Source organism: Mobula birostris, chromosome 1 (assembly GCF_030028105.1).
Source record: "Mobula birostris isolate sMobBir1 chromosome 1, sMobBir1.hap1, whole genome shotgun sequence".
In the NCBI taxonomy this organism is placed as follows: domain Eukaryota; kingdom Metazoa; phylum Chordata; class Chondrichthyes; order Myliobatiformes; family Myliobatidae; genus Mobula; species Mobula birostris.
This window is the reverse complement of record NC_092370.1, coordinates 54,424,385-54,446,048: the sequence shown is the minus strand read 5'-3', so window position 1 is coordinate 54,446,048 and position 21,664 is coordinate 54,424,385. Positions and strand designations below refer to the sequence as shown.

The following is a 21,664-nucleotide window of genomic DNA, read 5'->3' as shown; positions in this document are numbered from 1 at the left end:
GGATACTTTCAGGGTGTGGGGAGAAGCTAGAGGTCGTGGTGCACATTAGAACCAATGACATAGGCAGAAAAGGGGAAGGAGTCCTACAGTGCATTAGGAAAAAGGTTGAATAGCAAGACCTCCATAGTTGTAATCTCCAGATTACACCCTGTGCCACAGGCTAGCTCAGGTAAGAATGGGGTGATAGCACGGATGAATGAGTGAGTGGCTGCAGAGTTGGTACAGGGAGCAGGGATTCAAGTTCTTGGATCATTTAAACCTTTTCCAGGAAAGAGGTGACCTACACAAGAGGGACGTGTTGCACCTGAAATGGAGGGAAACCAATATTCTGGTGCGAGATTTGCGGATTCTACTAGGAGAGTTTAAACTAGTTTTGCAGGGGCTGTGAACCAGTGCCCTAGGTCAGTAAGGGAAGGGTCGGACCAGAAGGTAGATGTCAGGGGAAGTATTGAAAGGCAAAATCAAAATAACGGGTATGATGAGTTGGATAGTTTGAAGTGTGTATATTTTAATGCCAAGGAGTATTATATGGGTAAGTGTGATGAACTTGGAGCATGGGTCAGTACATGGAACTACGATATTGTAGCCATTACTGCAACTTCTTTGAGAGAGGGACAGGAGTGAATGATTAATGTACCAGATTTTCAAAGTTTTAGAAACTAGATGAGGAGGTAAAAGAGGGGGTGGAGTTACCATACTAATCAGGGACAATATCACAGCTGCACTCAGAGGAGACCTAATGGAGAGGTCAGGCTTTGAGTCCATTTAGATGGAACTCAGGAATAGTAAGGGTGCAGTCACACTGATGAGATTGTACTACAGATCCCCAATAGCCACAGGGACATTGAGGAACAGATATGTAATCAGATTAAGGAAATGTGTAAAAATGATAAGGTTGTTGTTATGGGGGATTTCAACTTCCCTAATATATGGGAGCGAGCTATACCAGTAAGTTGAGTGGGGTCGCAGCAACAACCTTGCACTCAACGTCAGCAAGACCAATGAGCTGATTGTGGACCAGGAAGGGTAAGATAAGAGAACACAAACTAATTCTCACTGAGGGATCAGAAGAGGAGAGAGAGTAAGCAATTTCAAGTTCTTGGGCGTCAATACCTAACCCGGAGGCAACATATTGATGTAGCTGTAAAGAAGGCAAGACAGCAGCTATATGTCATTCGAAGTTTGAAGAGATGGACATGAATGGGACACCCGGATGGCATGTTGCCTTGCAGGTGCTAGAGTCAGAGCCGTCTCGGATCACATCCACAGCATTTTGGAGGGGGAGGGAGAGCAGCCAGATGTCTTGGTACATATTGGTACCAATGACATAGGAAGGAAAAGCAAAGAGGTCCTGAAGAGAGAATTTAGAGAGCTGAGCAGAAAGCTGAGAAGCAGGACCTCCAGAGTAGAAATTTCTGGATTCCTACCTATGCCACATGCCAGTGAGGGTAGAAACAGGATGATTTGGCAGATAAATACGTGGCTGAGAAGCTGGTGCAGGGAGCAGGGCTTCAGGTTCTTGGATCATTGGGACCTATTCTGGGGGAGGTATGACCTGTACAAAAGGGATGGGTTGCACTTGAACCTGAAAAGGACCAATATTCTCATGGGCAGGTTTGTTAAATCTGTTGCAGAGCCAGAGTGAAGGGACTCAGGATAGAACAGATGGTAAAGCAAAGGTAGCATACAGTCAGACTGTCAGGAAGGGCAGGCAAATGATAGGACAAAATTGCAGCCAGCAGGGTGAGTATCAGTGCATTAGGGATTCAGAATTAAATAGGGTACCAAATACAGTACTGAAAATGTTACACCTCAATGCACGGAGTATAACAAATAAGGTGGATGATCTTGTTGCAATTTTACAGATTGTCGGGTATGATGTTGTGGCCATCATTGAATCGTGGCTGAAGGATGGTTGTAGTTGGGAGCTGAATGTCCGAGGTTACTCATTGTATCAGAGAAATAGGAAGGTACACAGAGGTGGTGGCTTGGCTTTGCTGGTAAAGAATGGCATCAAGTGATTAAAAAGAGGTGCCTCTGGATCGGAAAATGTTAAATCCTTGTGGGTTGAGTTAAGAAACTGCAAGGGTAAAAGGACCCTGATGGCAGTTACATACAGCCTCCAAACAGTAGCTGGGATGTGAACTACAGATTACAATGGGAAATAGAAAGGGTGTGTCAGAAGATCAATGTTATGATAATCATGGGAGGTTTCAACATGCAGGTCAATTGGGAAAATCAGGTTGGTAATGAATCAACAAGAGAGTGAATTTGTTGAATGTCTATGAGATGGTTTTTTACAGCAGTTTGTTGTTGAGCCTTCTAGGGGATCAGCAATACTGGATTTGGTTATATGGAATGAACCGGAGGTGATTATTCGGGAGCTTAAGGTAAAGGAACCTTTTAGAGACAGTGATCAGAATATGATTGACTTCAACTTGAAATTTGATAAGGAGAAAGTAAAGTCTGATGTAGCAGTATTTCAGTGGAGTAAAGGACATTACAGTGGTATGAGAGAGAAGTTGGCCAGAGTAAATTGGAAGGAGATGCTGGCAGGGATGACATCAGAGCAGCAATGACTTGAGTTTCTGGGAAAAGTGAGGAAGGTGCAGGATAGATGCATTCCAAAAACAAAGAAATACTCAAATAGCAAAATAATATATCTGCGGCTGACAAGGGGAGTCAAAGCTAATGTATAAGCAAAAGAGAGGATATCCGACAAAACAAAAATTAGCAGGAAGATATTGGGAAGGTTTTAAAAAAGCTACAGAAAGCAACTGAAAGAATCATTAGGGTGGAAAAGATGAAATATGGGAGCAAGCTAGCAAACAATATCAACATGGATAGAAAAAGCTTTTTCAAGTACATAAAAAAGAAAAGAGATGAGTGGATACAGGATCACTCGAAAATGAGGTCAGAGAAATAATAACTGAGGACAGAGATGGCAGATGAACTGAATGAGTATTTTGCACAGTCTTCACAGTGGAAGTCACTGGCAGTGTGCCAGGTTTTGAAGGTTGTGAGGGGAGAGAAGCGAGTGCAGTTACTATTATAAGGAAGCAGGTGCTCTAAAAGCTGAAAGACCTAAAGGTACGCAAATCACCCAGACCAGGTGAACTGCACCCTTCGGTTTAGAAAGATATAGCAGTAGAGATTGTGGGGCATTAGTAATGATCTTTCAAAAATCATTGCACTCTGGTATGGTGCCAAAGGACTGGAAAATTGCAATTGTCAGTCCACTCTTTAAGAAAGGAGGAAGGCTGCAAAAAGGAAATTATAGTCCAGTTAGCCTGACCTCTGTGGTTGGGAAGAAATTGGAATCAATTGTTAAGGATGAAGTTATAGAGTATTTGGTGACACAGGACAAGAGAAGACAAAATCAGCATGGTTTCCTTAAAGGAACATCTTGCCTGATGAACCTGTTGAAATTCTTTGAGGAGATTGCAAGTAGGATAGATAATTGTATATTTGGACTTTCAGAAGGCCTTTGACAATGTGCCACACATAAGGCTACTTATCAAGTTAAGAGCCCATGGTATTACAGGAATGTTACTGGCATGGTTAGAGCATTGGCTGATTGGTAGGAGACAGCAAGTGGGAATAAAATGCTTCTTTTCTAGTTGGGTGCCAGTGACTGACAGTGTTTGGCAGGGGTCAGTGCTAGGACTGCTTGTTATGCTGTATATCAATGATTTAGATGATGGAATACACGGCTTTGTTACGAACTTTGCAGATGATACGAAGATTGACAGAGGGGCAGGTAGTATTGAGGAAACAGGTAGGCTGCAAAAGGACTGAGACAGATTAGGAGAATGGGCAAGAAAATGACAAATGAAATGCAACAGTGGTCCCCAATCTCTGGGCCGCAGAGCATGTACTATCGGGCCGTGAGGAAATGATGTGAGTCAGCTGCACCTTTCCTCATTCCCTGTCACACACTGTTGAACTTGAACATAGGGTTGCCAACTGTCCCGTATTAGCCGGGACATCCCGTATATTGGGCTAAATTGGTTTGTCCCATACGGGATGGCCCTTGTCCCGTATTTCCCCCGCTAAGTTAGAGCGTTCCTATGAAACCTTTCGTGCTGAAATGGCGTGAAGCGAAGAAGCAATTACCATTAATTTATATGGGAAAAATTTTTGAGCGTTCCCAGTCCCAAAAAATAACCTACCAAATCATACCAAATAACACATAAGACCGAAAATAAATAACACTAACATATAGTAAAAGCAGGAATGATATGATAAATACACAGCCTATATAAAGTAGAAATAATATATGTCCAGTATAGTCAGGAAGATGAAGGCAAAACCGATTTGTGGGAGAAAAAAATCGGCACTACGCGCACACGCACATCACATACGCACGTCATGCATGCGCACACAGGTGCCTGGCAAGGCTTCATGGTCATGGTAGTCTTTCCTGGGGTAAAGTGTCCCAGGATTTGACTGCTACTTTTGTCCCTTATTTGGGAGTGAGAAAATTGGCAACCCTAACTGTAAAAGACATGTTGAGGTGAGTTTAACCCTGTTTGAACACCCTCCCCCCGCCCCCCCCCGGTCGGCCGGTCCACAAGAATATTGACAATATTAAACCAGTCTGCGGTGCAAAAAAGTTTGGGGACCCCTGAAATACAATGTTGGAAAATGCATGACCATGCACTTTTGTAGAAGAAATAAATGTGCGGACTATTTTCTAAACGGAGAAAATCAAAAAATCTGAGATGCAAAGAGACTTGGGAGTCCTTGTGCAGAATACCCTAAAGGTTAAATTGCAGATTGAGTCAGTGGTGAGGAAGGCAAATGCAATGTTAGCATTTATTTCAAAAGGTCTAGAATACAAGAGCAGGGATGTGATCCTGAGGCTTTATAGGCACTGCTGAGGCTGCACCTTGAGTATTGTGAACAGTTTTGAGTTCCTCATCTAAGAAAAGTTGTGCTGGTATTGGGGAGGGTTCAGAGGAGGCTCACAAGATAATTTCAGGAATGAAAAGGTTATCATGAGGAAAATTTGATGGCTCTGGGCCTGTACTCACTGGAATTTAGAAGAATGGGGGGAGGGGATCTCATTGAAACCTTTCAAACATTGAAAGGCCTAGATAGAGTAGATGTGGAAAGAATGTTTCCCATGGTGGGAGAGTCTAGGACAACAGGGCACAGCCTCAGGATAGAAGGGTATCCATTTAAAACAAAGATACAGAGAAATTTCTTTAGCCAGAGGGTGCTGAATTTTTGGAATTTGTTACCACAGGCAGTTGTCGAGGCCACGTTGTTGGGTGTATTTAAGGCAGAGATTGATAGGTTCCTGATTGTCCACAGCATCAAAGATTGCAGGGAGATGGCCAGGGAGTGGGGCTGAGGAGGGGATTGGGAAAAAAAGAGGATGAGCCATGACCTGAATGGCAGAGTGGACTTGATGGGCCAAATTGCCTAATTCTACTCCTATGTCTTACGGTCTTATGGAGATTTGGTTTGTCAACCAAAACACTCAAAACTTCTACAAATGTACCATGGAGAGCATTCTGACTGGCTGCATCACCGTCTGACATAAATTTCTACTGCACAAGATTAAAATAAGTTGCAGAAACTTGTAAAATTAGTCAGTTCTATCATGGGTACCAGCCACCGTAGCGTCCGAGACATCTTCAAGCAGTGCCTTAGGAAGGTGGTGTTAATCATTAAGGACCCCACCACCCAGAACATGCCCTCTTCACACTTTTACTATCTGGAAGGAAGTACAGAAGCATGAAGGCACACACCCAGTGATTCAGGAACAGCATCTTTCCCTCTGCCATACTTTTTCTAAATAAACATTGTGTCATGGTCCAGTCCGTGAAGTCCGCGTTCCGGTTCTCGGCCCGGTCCGTGGACTCTGGACTCCGGGTCTTCCGGCTGTCCCTTGTTTCAGTTGGGCTTAATCATAGGCACCTGATGCTCATCTTGGGGCTGGGAATATAAATGGCCTTGGGTACGAGTGCGGATGCTGGTTCGTCTCGTCAGTATCCCATCCTTGCCTCTGTGGGGTAAGTCAGGCCGTCTTTGCCGTTAACCTGCAGTTGGATCTGTTCCTTCCTGTCCTTGCCTTCGTAGGGTAAGCCAGGCCGTCTTTGCCATTACTGTGAGGCTGGACTGTTCCCTTCCCTTCACCTTCCTTCTGAAGCCTTGCCCTGCAACCTGTGTCTGGGGCCTTGCCCTGCAACCTGTGTCTGGGGCCTTGCCCGCAACTTGTGTCTGGAGCCTTGCCCTGCAACCTTATCAATTTCTACTACCAGAGTGAGACTGGAGCCTTGCTGTGTCAAGATAAGGAACTGTCTATCGTTGAGTTGTAACTGTCTCTGTGTCCACACCTACGCTAGGTAGGTCTGGCCGTTTGCCGCTGCCTAGTGTTGGAAACTGTCTCTGTGTCCAAGCCTTTGCTAGGTAGGTCCGGCCGTTTGCCGCTACCTAGTGTTGAGAACTGTCTTGTCATGTTCAGCATTCTGTGTAAAGCCCCAGCCCCAAATCCTGTTCCCAAGAAGAGGTCCTGGCTCTGTGTTCAATGTCCCTGTGTTCCTGTCTCTCAAGTCCAAGGATCCGTGTTCCCGTGCTCTGGACCAAGGCTCTGTGTTCCTGTCTTCCCCAAGACCAAGGCTCTATGTTCTGCGTTCCTGTCGTCCCAAGTCCAAGGTTCCGAGGTGCCTGTTGTCCCAATTCCAAGGTTCGGCTGTTCCTGAGTACCAAGTCAAGGCTTCGTGTTCTCGTCCTGTCCATGTGCCTTGTCCTGTGCTGGAGTTCTCTCATCCTATACTGGATTTCCCTCATCCTGTCCAGGAGTCTCTCATTCTGTCCTGTAGCCTCACCTAGTCCTGTCTCCCAAGACCACGTCATGTCTTCACCTAGTTCTGGAGTCCAAGCCCGAGTCAAGACCCAGGTTCTGGGTCTTGTCTAGTCTCTGGCTCAGAGTCTGAACCCCAGCCTCGTTATGTCCTCGCCTCGAAGAACCCAAGCCTCGTCATGTCCTCACCTCGAAGAACCCAAACCTCATCATGTCCTCGCCTCAAAGAACCCAAACCTCATCATGTCCTCACCTCGAAGAACCCAAGCCATGTCCAGTCCTGTAGCCACGTCAGGTCCTCACCTAGTTTCGGGGTCCGAGCCCGAGTTAAGACCCAGGTTCTGGGTCCTTGTCCAGTCTCTGGCTCGGATTCCAAGCCCAGGCTGCTAGTTCCTATTTCCTTGTCCTGGTCCTGCTTGCCTAGCCAATGTCCTAGCCCAAGTCTGTGTTCTTGTCCCCGCTCTCTAGTCAAGTCCTGTTCCTGGTACTTCAGTGTCTGTGTTTTGCATTTGGGTCCAAACCAATGCCCCCCTTATGACACATTGAACCCATGAACACTACCTCACTACTTTTTTATTTCTGTCATTTTGCACTACTTCTTTTCACTTACTTAATAGACATATATGTACTTAAAGTAACTCAATATTCTCTATAATTTATTTATCACATATTCTATTGTACTGCTGCCGTTAACAAATTTCAGGACATATGCCTGTGATATTAAATCTGATTCTGATTCTAAACTGGAGCTTTCTTAGTGTAAGGGCTTTTAATGGGGCTGAATTTGTTAAGTGTGTCCAGGAAAGTTTCTTAAATCAATATGCAGACGGTCCAGTGAGAGGAGGGGCCATACTGGACCTGGGGTTGGATAGTGAGCTGGCCTGGTGACTTACTTTTCAGTGGGTGAACAGTTAGGGAGCAGTGACCACAATTTCTTGACTTTCAGGATAGCTATAGATAAGAATAGGTATGGTCCTTGTGAGAAAGTTTTAAAATTGGAGTAGGGCATATTACAAGGTAGGAACTAAGAAGCATTATTTGGGAACACTTTTTTCTGGTAAGTCCACATCAGACATGCAGAGTGTTTAAAAATCAGTTGCACAGCATACAAGAAAGGTATGTTCCTGTTAGAAGGTAGGTACAAGAAAGGTATGTTCCAGGACAGCGGCAACACACGGCGCATGTGGAAGGGCATTCAGGACATCACCAACTACAAGACAACATCGCCTGCCTGTGCTGGTGATGCCTCCCTCCCAGATGCATTGAACAACTTCTACGCTCGTTTCGAGGCATAAAATGACGTGGCGGTGAGGAAGACCACTCCTCCTTCCAATGACCAGGTGCTGTGTCTTACCGTGGCTGATGTGAGGAAAACTCTACGCAGGGTCAACCCACGGAAGGCTGCTGGACCAGACAATATTCCTGGCAGAGTGCTTAGGGAATGTGCAGACCAGCTGGCAGAGATTCTCACTGACATCTTCAACATCTCCCTGAGCAGCGCCGTCATTCCTACATGCTTCAAGCCCGCCACCATCGTCCTTGGGCCGAAGAAGTCTTCAGTGTCCTGCCTCAACGACTACCTTCCTGTCACACTCTCATCCATCATAGTGAAATGTTTCGAGAGGGGCATTATGACGCACATAAAGACCCTGCTGCCCCCCTCACTGGACCCCCTGCAGTTCACGTACCATCCCAACCACTCAACAGACGACACCATTGCCACCACCCTCCACCTGGCCCTCACCCACCTGGACAAAAAAGACATGTACGTTTGAATGCTGTTCATAGACTTCAGTTCAGCATTCAACACAATCATTCCTCAGCACCTGATTGGAAAGCTGAAACTGCTGGGCCTGAACACCTCCCTCTGCAACTGGATCCTAGACTTCCTGACTGGGAGACCTCAGTCAGTCTGGATTGGAAGCAGCATCTCCAACACCATCACACTGAGCATCTGAGCACGGGGGCCCCCAAGGGCTGTGTGCTCAGTCCACTGCTGTTCACTCTGCTGACCCACGACTGTGCTGTAACACACAGCTCGAACCACATCATCAAGTTTGCCGATGACACGACCGTGGTGGGTCTCATCAGCAAGAACGACGAGTCAGCATACAGAGAGGAGGTGTAGTGGCTAACGGACTGGTGCAGAGCCAACAACCTGTCTCTGAATGTGAACAAAAGAAAAGAGATGGTTGTTGACTTCAGGAGAGCATGGAGCGACTGCTCTCCGCTGAACATTGATGGCTCCTCCGTTGAGATCATTAAGAGCACCAAATTTCTTGGTGTTCTCCTGGCGGAGAATCTCACTTGGTCCCTCAACACCAGCTCCATAGCCAAGAAAGCCCAGCAGCGTCTCTACTTTCTGCGCAGGCTGAGCAAAGTCCATCTCCCATCCCCCATCCTCACCACATTCTACAGAGGTTGTATTGAGAGCATCCTGAGCAGCTGCATCACTGCCTGGTTTGGGAATTGCACCATCTCAGATCGCAAGACCCTGCAGCGGATAGTGAGGTCAGCTGAGAAGATCATCGGGGTCTCTCTTCCCACCATTACAGACATTTACACCACACGCTGCACCCGCAAAGCAAACAGTATTGTGAAGGACCTCACGCACCCCTCACACAAACTCTTCCTCCTCCTGCTATTTGGCAAAAGGTACTGAAGCATTCGGACTCTCACGACCAGACTGTGCAGCCGTTTCTTCCCCCAATCCATCAGACTCCTCAATACTCAAAGTCTAGACTGACATCTACGTCATTTATTATTATATTGTAATTTGTCCTCTACTGTGCCTATTGTCTTGTTTATTAATTATTGTACTGCCCTGCACTGCTTTGTGCACTTTATGTAGTCCTGTGCAGGTCTGTAGTCTAGTGCAGTTTTTATGTTGTTTTACGTAGTCTAGTGTAGCTTGTGCTGTCTCACATAGTCTAGTGTAGTTTTGTGCTGTTTCATGTAGCACCATGGTCCTGGAGGAACTCGGTTTCGTTTTTACTGTGTTCTGTACCAGCAGCTTATGGTCAAAATAACAATAATCTTGACTTGAGAAGTAAGGATGGGGATAGAAAGATAAGAGAAGCTTGGATGCCCAGAAAGGTGATGAATTTAATCAAAAAGAAAAAGGAAAAGTATGTAAAGCTTTGGAAGTTAGGATCAAACGAAGCTTGTGAAGAGAATAATGGAGACAGAAAAAAACTGAAGAGGGCAATTAGGAGAGCCAGGAAAGGCCATGAAACTTCCTTGGCAAATTGGATTAAGGTGAATCCCAGGGCATCCTATACATACATCAAGAGTAAAAAAGATAACTCGGGAGAGGGTGGGACCACTCAAGGATAAAGTAGGGGACATTTACTTGGTAAATACTGAAGCAAAGTACTCATTAGGTACCTCACACACATTCTCTGCATCCAAGGAAAAGTATGTAGAGAACCAGGAGATCAGTGCTGATTGTATAAATACAGTAGGGTGTTTAGAGGTCAAGGAGGAGGATGTGTTGGGCCTCCTAATGAATATTAGGACCTGATGGGATTTACCCCAGGTTATTGAAGGAGGCAAAAGACAAGATTGCTGGGCCCTTGACCAGTACCTTTGTGTCCTCTCCAGCCTCAGGTGAGGTCCAGAGGACTGGCGAGTGGCTAATGTTGTACCCTTATTTAAGAGGGGAACAAGGGAAAATCCTGAGAACTATAGACCGGTGAGTTTCACATCAGTTGTTGGGAAATAGCTGGAGAAAATTCTTAGGGTTAGAATATCTGAGCATTTGGAAACCCATGGCCTAATTAGGGAGAACCAACGTGACTTTGTCATGCCTTACCAACTTGATTGAGGTTTTTGACAAGGTGACAATAGAAATTGATGAGGGTAGGGCAGTAGATGTTGTATGCATAGATTTTAGTAAACTGTTTTACAAAGTACCTCATGGGTGGCTAATCCAGAAGATTAAGATGAATGGGATCCTTGGAGAATTGGCTGTTTGGATTCAAAACTGGCTTATGCATAAAAAAAACTGAGGGTAGTGGTCGAAGGGACTTACTTGAGCCAGAGGTCTGTAATTAGTACAGTTCCGCAGGTATCTGTGCTGGGGCCTTTGCTGTTTGTAATGTATATAAATGACCTAGATGAAAACGTAGATGGGTGGATTCGTAAATGTGCGTATGGTGCCAAGGTTGGTGGAGTTGTGGAAAGTGTAGAAGATCGGGAAAGAATGCAGCATGATATAGATAAGTTTCAGATATGGGCTGAGAAATGGCAGATGGAGTTTAACCCAGATAAATGTGAGGTGTTGCACCTTGGTAGGACAAATGCAAGTACACTGTTATGGGCAAGGTTCTTAACAGTGTTGCTGAGCGGAGAGTTCTTGTGAGCCAAGGTTCATAGCTCCTTGAAAGTGGCAACACAGATCAATAAGCTGGTTAAGAAGACTTACGAAATGCTTGTTTTTATTAGTTGAGCTGTTGAGTTCAAAAGTCAGGAGATTACGTTGCACCTTGATAGAACTCTGGTTAAGCCTCATCTGGGGTATTGCATACAGATTAGGTCACCCCACTATAAGAAGGATGTTGAGGGTGCAGAAGTTGTTTACCAGGATGCTGCCTGGTTTAGAAAGCAGGTGCTGTCATGAGAGGCTGGATAAACTTGGGTTGTTTTCTCTGGAGAGTCGGAGGCAGAGAGGAGATCTGATAGAGGTTTACAAGATTATGAGATGCAGAGATAGAGTGGACAAAGACTATCTGTTTCCCACGGTCGAAATGTCTAATACCAGGGGGCATGCATTGAAGGTAAGAGGCAGTCGGTTCAAGGGAGGAGTAAAATTTTATTACTCAGAGTCATGAATGCCCGGAATCCACTAACAACAGGAATTCTGCAGGTGCTGGAAATTCAAGCAATACACATCAAAGTTGCTGGTGAATGCAGCAGGCCAGGCAGCATCTGTAGGAAGAGGTGCAGTCGACGTTTCAGGCCGAGACCCTTCGTCAGGACTAACTGAAGGAAGAGTGAGTAAGGGATTTGAAAGTTGGAGGGGAAGGGGGAGATCCAAAATGATAGGAGAAGACAGGAGGGGGAGGGATAGAGCCAAGAGCTGGACAGGTGATAGGCAAAAGGGGATATGAGAGGATCATGGGACAGAAGGTCCGGGAAGAAAGACGGGGGGAGGGGGGACCCAGAGGATGGGCAAGAGGTATATTCAGAGGGACAGAGGGAGAAAAAGGAGAGAGAGAAAGAATGTGTGCATAAAAATAAGTAACAGATGGGGTACGAGGGGGAGGTGGGGCATTAGCGGAAGTTAGAGAAGTCGATGTTCATACCATCAGGTTGGAGGCTACCCAGATGGAATATAAGGTGTTGTTCCTCCAACCTGAGTGTGGCTTCATCTTTACAGTAGAGGAGGCCGTGGATAGACATGTCAGAATGGGAATGGGATGTGGAATTAAAATGTGTGGCCACTGGGAGATCCTGCTTTCTCTGGCGGACAGAGCGTAGATGTTCAGCAAAGCAGTCTCCCAGTCTGCGTCGGGTCTCACCAATATATAAAAGGCCACATTGGGAGCACCGGACGCAGTATATCACCCCAGTCGACTCACAGGTGACGTGTCGTCTCACCTGGAAGGACTGTTTGGGGCCCTGAATGGTGGTAAGGGAGGAAGTGTAAGGGCATGTGTAGCACTTGTTCCGCTTACACGGATAAGTGCCAGGAGGGAGATCAGTGGGGAGGGATGGGGGGGACGAATGGACAAGGGAGTTGCGTAGGGAGCGATCCCTGCGGAATGCAGAGAGAGTGGGGGAGGGAAAGATGTGCTTAGTGGTGGGATCCCGTCTTGTACCCCATCTGTTACTTATTTTTATGCACACATTCTTTCTCTCACTCTCCTTTTTCTCCCTCTGTCCCTCTGAATATACCTCTTGCTCATCCTCTGGGTACCCCCCCCCCCGCCCCCCCCCGTCTTTCTTCCCAGACCTCCTGTCCCATGATCCTCTCGTATCCCCTTTTGCCTATCACCTGTCCAGCTCTTGGCTCTATCCCTCCCCCTCCTGTCTTCTCCTATCATTTTGGATCTCCCCCTCCCCCTCCAACTTTCAAATCCCTTACTCACTCTTCCTTCAGTTAGTCCTGACGAAGGGTCTCGGCCTGAAACGTCAACTGTACCTCTTCCAATAGATGCTGCCTGGCCTGCTGCGTTCACCAGCAACTTTGATGTGTGTTCCTGGAATCCGCTGTCTGGTATGATGTATGATGATAGAGGCAAATACATTAGAGGCTTCTAAGAGACGTTTGGATAGGCACGTTGATGTGAGGAAGATGGAGGAATATGAATATGGTGTAGGTGGGTGGGCCAAATGGCCTGTTCCTGTGCTGTACTCTTCTATCTTCTATGTCTAAATGAGTAAAGAAATGATTCATTCTCTTTTGTCAACTGGATTTCAACCAGTTTAACAGATGATCAATTCTTTTTCTCAGCTTTTCGATTTTATATGATGAACTTTGGGTTTCGTTCCAGTTTCCTCTTATTTTCTAGATAAAGGTTTATTATCTTCATCCTGCATCTCCTTCAGTGTTTACTTTAAGCACCTGTTTCAACTTCAGGTGCAGTTTGTTGTTTACTCTTGAGATTTCCCATGCAATGTGCATAGCCATTCTATTTCTTGTTTCCTTTACATCTTGGCTTTAATAAAAGGCATTTACAGTGAAACTAATGCTTTAGAAAAGTGTGTTTTAAAACTGTTTCTTTAAAATGTGGTTAACAATACATTCAGTCTGTAAAAAGAAATGGTAAAATTTCGATGTTACAAGCATTTTTCCCTTATTCGAGTGATTTTCTTCCCCTTCTATCCTTTGATGAATGATCTGGCTCCCCTCCTTTATTTGTTCACTGTGCCGTATTATTCATGAGCACACAACAGCAGACCTTCTTTTCTGCTACAATGGAACACTACAGATTTACCAGGCAAAATGGAGAGGAGATGTATGTCAGGCTTTATAGGTTTGGTTTCAGCTTTATAATCTGAGAAGTAACCTGAAGCAGTTCACATGCATATTAGGTCACTGGAGCTAATAACCTGTCCATTTCACCTAACTCAGTACTGATACTGGGGTTTCCAGCAATGAATTAACTTTTTAAACTCTGCTCCTCATTTTCTCTATAAGATCCATTCACTTCTGAACAAACCATCCAAGAGCCAGCTTGTAGTGGACAATTGCATCAAGATAATGTACATGCTGGAACCTGGCTGCTGTGCAATGATTACTCCCATCTAGCTGTTAGCCCTCGACATTGCTATGCCTTCCGCCATTTCTTCCGTCCAAACTGTAGTGATGATAATGTAGCTCGTCACCCATTGACACCCTAGTCTGTCCTCTTTCTACATAAGATCTTAATTTTCGAATATCTCACTTCATTTTTATCCATCTCATATGTCATTTACAATCCTTTTTTCATTTCCTCACTTTAAAGTACTACTGTATTTCTTTTAACCAATATATTCTCACCAAACTGTTTCTCTCAGTTTCTGCTCTGAGTAATGTGTTCAGTGACTATAATCTATTTCCTCATTCATTTTGCTGCTTCTCTTTTGAATACATTACCCTGCCATTCTAACTTAATCTCTCCCTCCATTTAAAGTTCTGACTTCAAATTCCATTTCCAGACTCCTGATCTTGCAATATTACATAGTCAGAGAGAAGGCCGTGACTAATCACTTCCTTGTATTGCTCCCTCTGTTCATGTACATTTTATGTTCACCCTTTTAAAAAGCCACTCTACCCTCCTCAATTCACTTACTGCTGTACTTTCAAAATCACAACTGCCAATCCTACAACGTCGACTGTACCTCTTCCTAGAGATGCTGCCTGGCCTGCCGCGTTCACCAGCAACTTTGATGTGTGTTGCTTGAATTTCCAGCATCTGCAGAATTCCTGTTGTTTGCCAATCCTACATTCGTGGACTTCCACTGGCCAGACTTCCGCAGCTAATGCCCTGGTCACCCTCATTCATTAACTATAAAAATGTCTGTTGAAAACTTGTCTGAACAAAAAATAGACAGTAAATACCTGAACCAAATTAGCCATTATATGAAAATATAAATGTTTCTTGTAGTTTGTATGGGAGGTTTTTCTGCTGAGAAAACAGATCAGATTACATTTAGTAATTAGTGTGTTAAGTACAGAATAATTTCCTTAGTTTTAATTGAATTGGTTATTTGATAGTTTTTAATTGTTTATTAGTTTCTATTTTTAAGTATTAATATTTTTTAAGTATGTTTAAAAGTCTTTGAATAGTTTTGCAATGTCAGAAACTTTAACAGACATTTACAACAGGGACTTTAACAAACATTCAGAACCTGACTAATGACAAACCTATCAACCTCTGCTTTAACTATACTCAATGACTTTGCCTCCACTACGGTCTGTGTCAGTGAATTCCACTGAATCACCATCCTCTAGCTAAGGAAATGCCTCCTTAGCCCTGTTCCAAATGGACGTCCCTCTGTTCTGAGGCTGTGCTCTCTGGTCCTACGTTCACCCAGTATAGGAAACATCCTGTCCACATCTTTTCTTTCTCTAGGCCTTCCAATATTCAATAGGCCTCAATGCAATCCCCACTCACTCTTCTGAATTCCAATGAGGACGGGCCCAGAACCATCAAATGCTGCTCATACATTAACTCTTTCATTCTCGGAATCCTTCTTCAGAACCTCAATTGGATCTTCTCCAATACCAGCACATCTTTTAGATAAGGGGCCCAAAACAGCTCACAATGCTCCAAGTATGGTTAGACCAATGCCTTATAAAGCTCCAGCATTACATCCTTGCTTTTTTATATCAGTCGCCTCGAGATGAATGGTAACATGGCATTTGCCTTCCTTAACACCCACTCAACCTGGATTTAGAAAACAGTCTGTGACTTTATTCCTTCCATCCAAGAACATGACCATACACTTCCCCACGCTATATTCCATTTGCTGTTTCATTGTCCACTCTCCTTATCTGATCATGTACTTCTGCAGACTCCCTGCTTCCTCAGCACTACCTGCCCCTCTATGTATCTTCATATCCTCCAGAAACTTGGCCAGAAAGCCATCAATTTCATCATCCAAATCGTTGACATATAATGTGAAAGGTCTTTTCACTTTTGCAGTTTCTTAACACTACCCACAAGGATTCTACATCTTCCAATCCTATGAATTGAATTGACTTTATTACTTACATCCTTCATCTACATGAGAAGTAAAAATCTTTACGTTATGTCTCTGTCTAAATGTGCAACTTATAGTAATTTATTATAAATATTATGTACAACAGGTTAGTCAATATAACATAGAAACCCAGTTGTATCAGCATGAATTAATCAGTCTGATGGCCTGATGGAAGAAGCTGTCCCGGAGCCTTTTGGTCCTGGCTTTTATACTGTAGTACCATTTCCCAGATGGTAGCAGCTGGAACAGTTTGTGGTTGGGGTGATTCAGGTCCCCAGTGATCCTTCGGGTCCTTTTTACACTTCTGTCTTTGTAAATGTCCTGAATAGTGGGAAGTTCACATCTACAGATGCGCTGGCTGTCCGCACCATTCTCTGCAGAGTCCTGTAATTGTGGGAAGTATAGTTCCCATACCAGGCAGTGATGCAGCCAGTCAGGATGAACTGTGTAATTAGGTACAGCTCAGATGCGAGGAAGGATAGAGGGGTGAGAAAGATCAGCAGGTTAAATAGTTTAGTTCAGTAAGTCCAAGGAATACATTGTGGAGTTCAAGAAGCAGAACACACACCATCTACATCCTGGGATCAAAGGTGGAAAGGGTGAACAGTTTCAATTTCCTGTGTGTCGACATATCTGAAGATCTATCCTGGGCCCAAAATATTAATGCAGATGCAAAGAAGGCAGAGAACCAGATAATATGTCATTAGGAATTTGAAGAGACTTGGTATGTCACCAAAGACTCTCAAATTTCTACAGTTATTCTGTGGAAAGCATTCTAACTGGTTACATCACCTTTTGGTATGGAGGAACTGCTGCACAGAATCAAAAAAAGTGGCAGAAAGTTGCAAACTCAACCCTAGTATCTCTAGCATCAAGAACACCTTCAAAAGGCAATGCCTCAAGAAGACATGTATAAGATATCTATATGTATGTGTGTATGTATGTATATATGTGTGTGTGTCTGTGTGTGTATATATATCTTATTGTAATTTTTTTAATTATGTATTGCAATGTGCTGCTGCCACAAAACAATGAATCTCATGACATATACCAGTGATATTAAAGCAGGGGTTGATAGGTAAGGGTGTCAAAGGTCACAGGGAGAAGGTAGGAGACTGGTGTTGAGATGGATTATAAATCAGCCATGATGGAATGGTGGGGCAGACTCAGTGGGCCGAGTGGCCTAGCTCAGCTCCTATGAATGATGTTCCTGTGGTCTAACAGGCTTTCACAGTGCCTATCAAACTTACTTCTACGTAGCAGAGGGACGTCCATAAGTAGGTCCTGAGTTTAATGCAGTGAACCAGACTCAAGTCTTTTTAAGTCATTTGTCCACTGACACCAACCCTCATCACACCAGCTCCACCCCCACCGTTCTACAGACACCTCACTCATTTCCCCAGCTCATAAGTGTTGCCCACCCAACACACCACTTACATGAACAGCATTTGTTCACCTCCAACTCAGTGATGTCCCAATTCCCAAGTGATTATCAATGGTTACTTTACTGTTGTCTGCCAGCACCGATCTTGATTGAAATCCATTTTAGTTGCTTTAATTATTTATAAACAATGTAATGTATGTATTTACTGCAATTTGCCTGAATATTTGCATGGATTTAAATGTGGTACTTTCTTTTCAACAGATTCATTTATCAAGGATCAAACTTCCTTTTGTTGTCCAGAGTCAGCCATCCTACCAGATATGTCCAAAGTCATCCTCCAGTCGGGCACTGGCTGGAGGAAGAAACACTGGCGCTAGGACCCTAGCGGATATCAAAGCCAGAGCACAGCAGGCTCGAGCTCAGAGAGAGGCGGCAGCAGCAGCTGCAGCTAGCCTGGTAGGAGATGAAGGCATCAGTGCTGCAGGAACAACTGGAGGGCAGACCAGAACACTGGCAGATATTAAAGCACAAACAAAAGCAAAGTTACTTGCCAAATATCAGGCCAGAACACAATTGCAGCCATTAGAAGAACAAACATCTGGTAAACAAGACCAGGCTACAACAAGAGATGTACAGGATGTCAGTGTTGTAAAGAATGAAGAAGTTGTTAAATCAGATAACAACATTTCATCAAAATGTAGTACTGAAACTACTCTAGCTCTCAAAGGTGATGACAATGTCAGTGCGTCAGATTATACTGTCAGAAGTGCTCTTCATTATTCCTCTGATATTGCCGCAGTGGCAAACATTCCTCACTCTACTGCATCTAGCTGTGTCAAAAGTGCCACAAAGGTACCCATCACTGGTAATACTGCAGTACCAAGTTCTGTTGGTCTTGTTACGGTTGCCTGTACTGAGAATATTATAATGCCCAGCTCCAGTGGTGAGGAAAGACATCCTTGCATTAGCAACAAACAGAATTGTGCTATTAGTGCTTCTGCGCCGAGGTATGCTGATAAAAGTGCAATGCCAAGTGCTGCTAATGAGAATTTCATACCAAGCACAACTGCCAGCAGCACAAAGACAAACTGCACTGCAATTGAAACGAAAATTACTGTATCAAGTTCTAATGGTTCTAGTAATAATAACGAATCGCCATTTTCTGAAGATGGTGATTGCAAATCTCAGACTGTACTTAATGCATCCATGCAGAGTTTGGCTGTCAGCGCTGTGCCAGCAGTGTATTGCACCAGTAATATTTCTCCTCATAAGGTTTCTTCTCCAAGCTGTGGTGAAGACATCACGACTCTAAGCAATAATGAAAGTGTAGCTGAAAGCAATGAAAATGCCTTTGAGAATCCCTCTATTGTTAACAATACGTTATCCACCTCTGTTGTCAGTACAGGCGTTTTGAATTTCAATACAGCAATTATCTTGAACTCTTCCAGCAGTATTCACATGCCAGCCAATTTCAATGCTACAACTGAATTAATTTCAACAGATCAGTCATTGGATCTGGGATCTGTGGCAATAAACAAGATAGAAATTGGTGCACCAAGTGCCCCGCTGCTGAGCTCTTTGAAACCTTCTGTCAGTAAAGAAGGGACCTCTAATGCTGACATCTGTTACGCTGTCATTGATTCTCATACAACAGGAACTTGTGTGTCAAATTTGGGTATGGACCCACAGACTGTAATAGTTAAAACAGAAAATGCCTTGAACTCTCATATGCAATCTCAGGAATTGATCAGTAACTGCACTGAAACTGACGCTGAAGGTCAGTCAGTGAACAATGGCAGAAACAACATTTCAGAAGTGGTAAAGAATGACAGAGCATCACTACTTGCTAAAGACATGCAAGTATCAACAGTTCCGTATGGAACAACAAGCACTACTGGTCTACAATTTAAGTTTAATGATCTTGAACATCATTGTTTTACAATAAAAAACTCAGAAGATTTTGAACAAGTCATTAGTAATAACCAGGAGCAAAACATCTCAAACCAAAGCAAATCAGGCTATCATGCTAGTGAAAGTCAAAGTATTAATGAACTAGACGGCTACAATGACAAAAGCCATAGCTCAGATAAATATAATGAATATGATGTTGGTACAGTGAAGAATAACAAATTAGATACCAATTCTGGTGAATCTGCAGACACAAAGCAAAGAAAATTGGAACCTGTTAACACTTTTGCTGAGACAGAAACTGACCAGTCCGGGGAAAAGGAAAAAGACTTTTCCAATATGAATGACTCTGAAACTAATCAGGGAGAACACCTGGAAAAAAATGAAGCTACACAAAATGCCATTCATTCCAGAATCAACCCACTAGTGGGAAACTTGCAAACAACAAGCTCTAAAACAGCTTTTGGCACAAACCAATCTCAGGCCTTCACATTATCAGCTGCAGAAAACCAAGAAAGGGTCCCTGCTCCTGGAAGCACTAATCGTCATCTTTCTTCAGTCGAAGCCAATAACCCTCTTGTGACACAGTTGCTGCAAGGTAACTTGCCTCTGGAGAAAGTGTTGCCTCAGCTACGGTCAGGCACCAGGCTTGAAATTAATAGGCTTCCTTTGCCCTCCCGAGGTTTTAGTGAATCAAAAGTGACTGCAGCTGAAAGGGATGTCACTATTAACATTCCTCACCCTCTTTCTCAAACATCAAAGGGGCAGACTTTGGGAACAGTGTGGGAGATTCAGTGCAACACAGGTGATATGCAAGTAAGCACCAGACAGGCTAAGTCAGCAGAGGAACAGTCACAAAGCAGCTTAAAGCAAACAAAGCAGTTTGCTTCAGTTGGAGTTGAAATGTGGTCACAGACTCCAGTCAGTATGGATCAGAGCCAATCAGGACAACAGCAAATGTTATTTAAACAAGAGTGGATAAACAAGACTTTCATTAAGCACAAAATCATTAAAAGCCCAGAGTTTAAAGAGCACAAGAAACCATTGCCTGCATGTGGTTTTGAGCAGAATGTGTCGACAGGCAGTGACAACAGCAACAACTTGATTATCACAGCCCCTACCTCACAGAAACAGCACACTCATCAAAAGTCTTTTAGTTTGAGAGGACTAACTGAAGCAGAAACCTCAGTGCAAACTGTACCAGCAGCCACTGTAGGTTATGGCACCACAAATGCATCAACATTCAGCCGATCTTTAGAGCAAAACGGCCTAGCATTTAACACTATAGCACAAGTAGATACATCAATGGACACAGATTTGGAAAGTATGGGTGCTGTTTTCTCAAGCAGTCTTAAAATTAAGCAAACTGATATCAGTTGTAGAGCAACACAAACTATCCAGAATAATGCTGTGAAGCATCTTTCTTCATTTAAGGAATGTGAAGCATCATCTGATCAAAGCACAGGATTAGTTACTATGGAAACTAATAAAAGATTGAATTTACACGCTACAACTGATAGCACAAGTGGTATTAAAATAGAACAGTTCTCTGTTGATGATGCCTTAAGCAAAAGCTGTGCAGAGGATGTCAAAGATATTTCAAATGATTATTATGAAACAAAAGAACACATAAAGGTTTTTGGACCAACAATGGATGTCTTTTTAGGTAAATTAGTAAATGAGCCTGATATTTCTTCTCACCTATCCACCGAGCCTATTAAGCCAGCCTCACATCTTGCCACTCAGAAACTTCTCCAGCAGCAGCAACTCTACGGAAATTATTCCACGTTACATTTCAGTGGCACAAACTTGAAGCAAGCGGCTTCTGTTATTGAACAGTCCATTGGTAGTTTTCTGGGAAGTAGTGCAAATGATGCCATTACTTTATCTAACCAGAACACTTCCATTCTAGCTCATAAATTTTCTAACAACAACAGTGCGGAATTAGAATTGAAGTGCTCTTGTAGACTTAAAGCCATGATTATGTGTAAAGGATGTGGAGCCTTTTGTCATGATGACTGTATAGGGCCTTCTAAATTGTGTGTAGCTTGCTTGGTAGTAAGATAGAGAACGGTGCCTCACCAAAAACATTTTTATCACAATGCTTAGTACAGTAATAGGAAGACTTTGTTAATAATTGATCTACAAAAGAATCTCAATGGATGTTTTGTTAACATATTGAGAGCTGTACCATTGCACTACACCAGAATTCAAGATTACAGCATTTTCTCCAATAACACTCTACAATATTTACCAAATTCTACTTTTAGAAGAATGAGAATTAGATGATTGTAGGTAATTCCATTGTGTTGGTACTTCATTACATCTTTAGTGAATTAGAAGACAAGGTTGTGCCAGCAATTTCA

The 21,664-nt window shown here is 43.6% G+C and overlaps 1 protein-coding gene across 1 annotated transcript in view; it reads left to right on the top strand.

The window, feature by feature from the left end:
- Positions 1-21,365, top strand: part of LOC140188238 (putative Polycomb group protein ASXL3) — a 296,730-nt gene extending 275,365 nt beyond the window's left edge. Inside the window, exons 13-14 of the mRNA XM_072244355.1 lie at positions 13,959-14,134; positions 17,652-21,365. Of these exons, the coding sequence (XP_072100456.1) occupies positions 13,959-14,134; positions 17,652-21,365 (3,890 nt within the window). The remainder of the gene's footprint in view (positions 1-13,958; positions 14,135-17,651) is intronic.
- Positions 21,366-21,664: the final 299 nt, after the last annotated feature.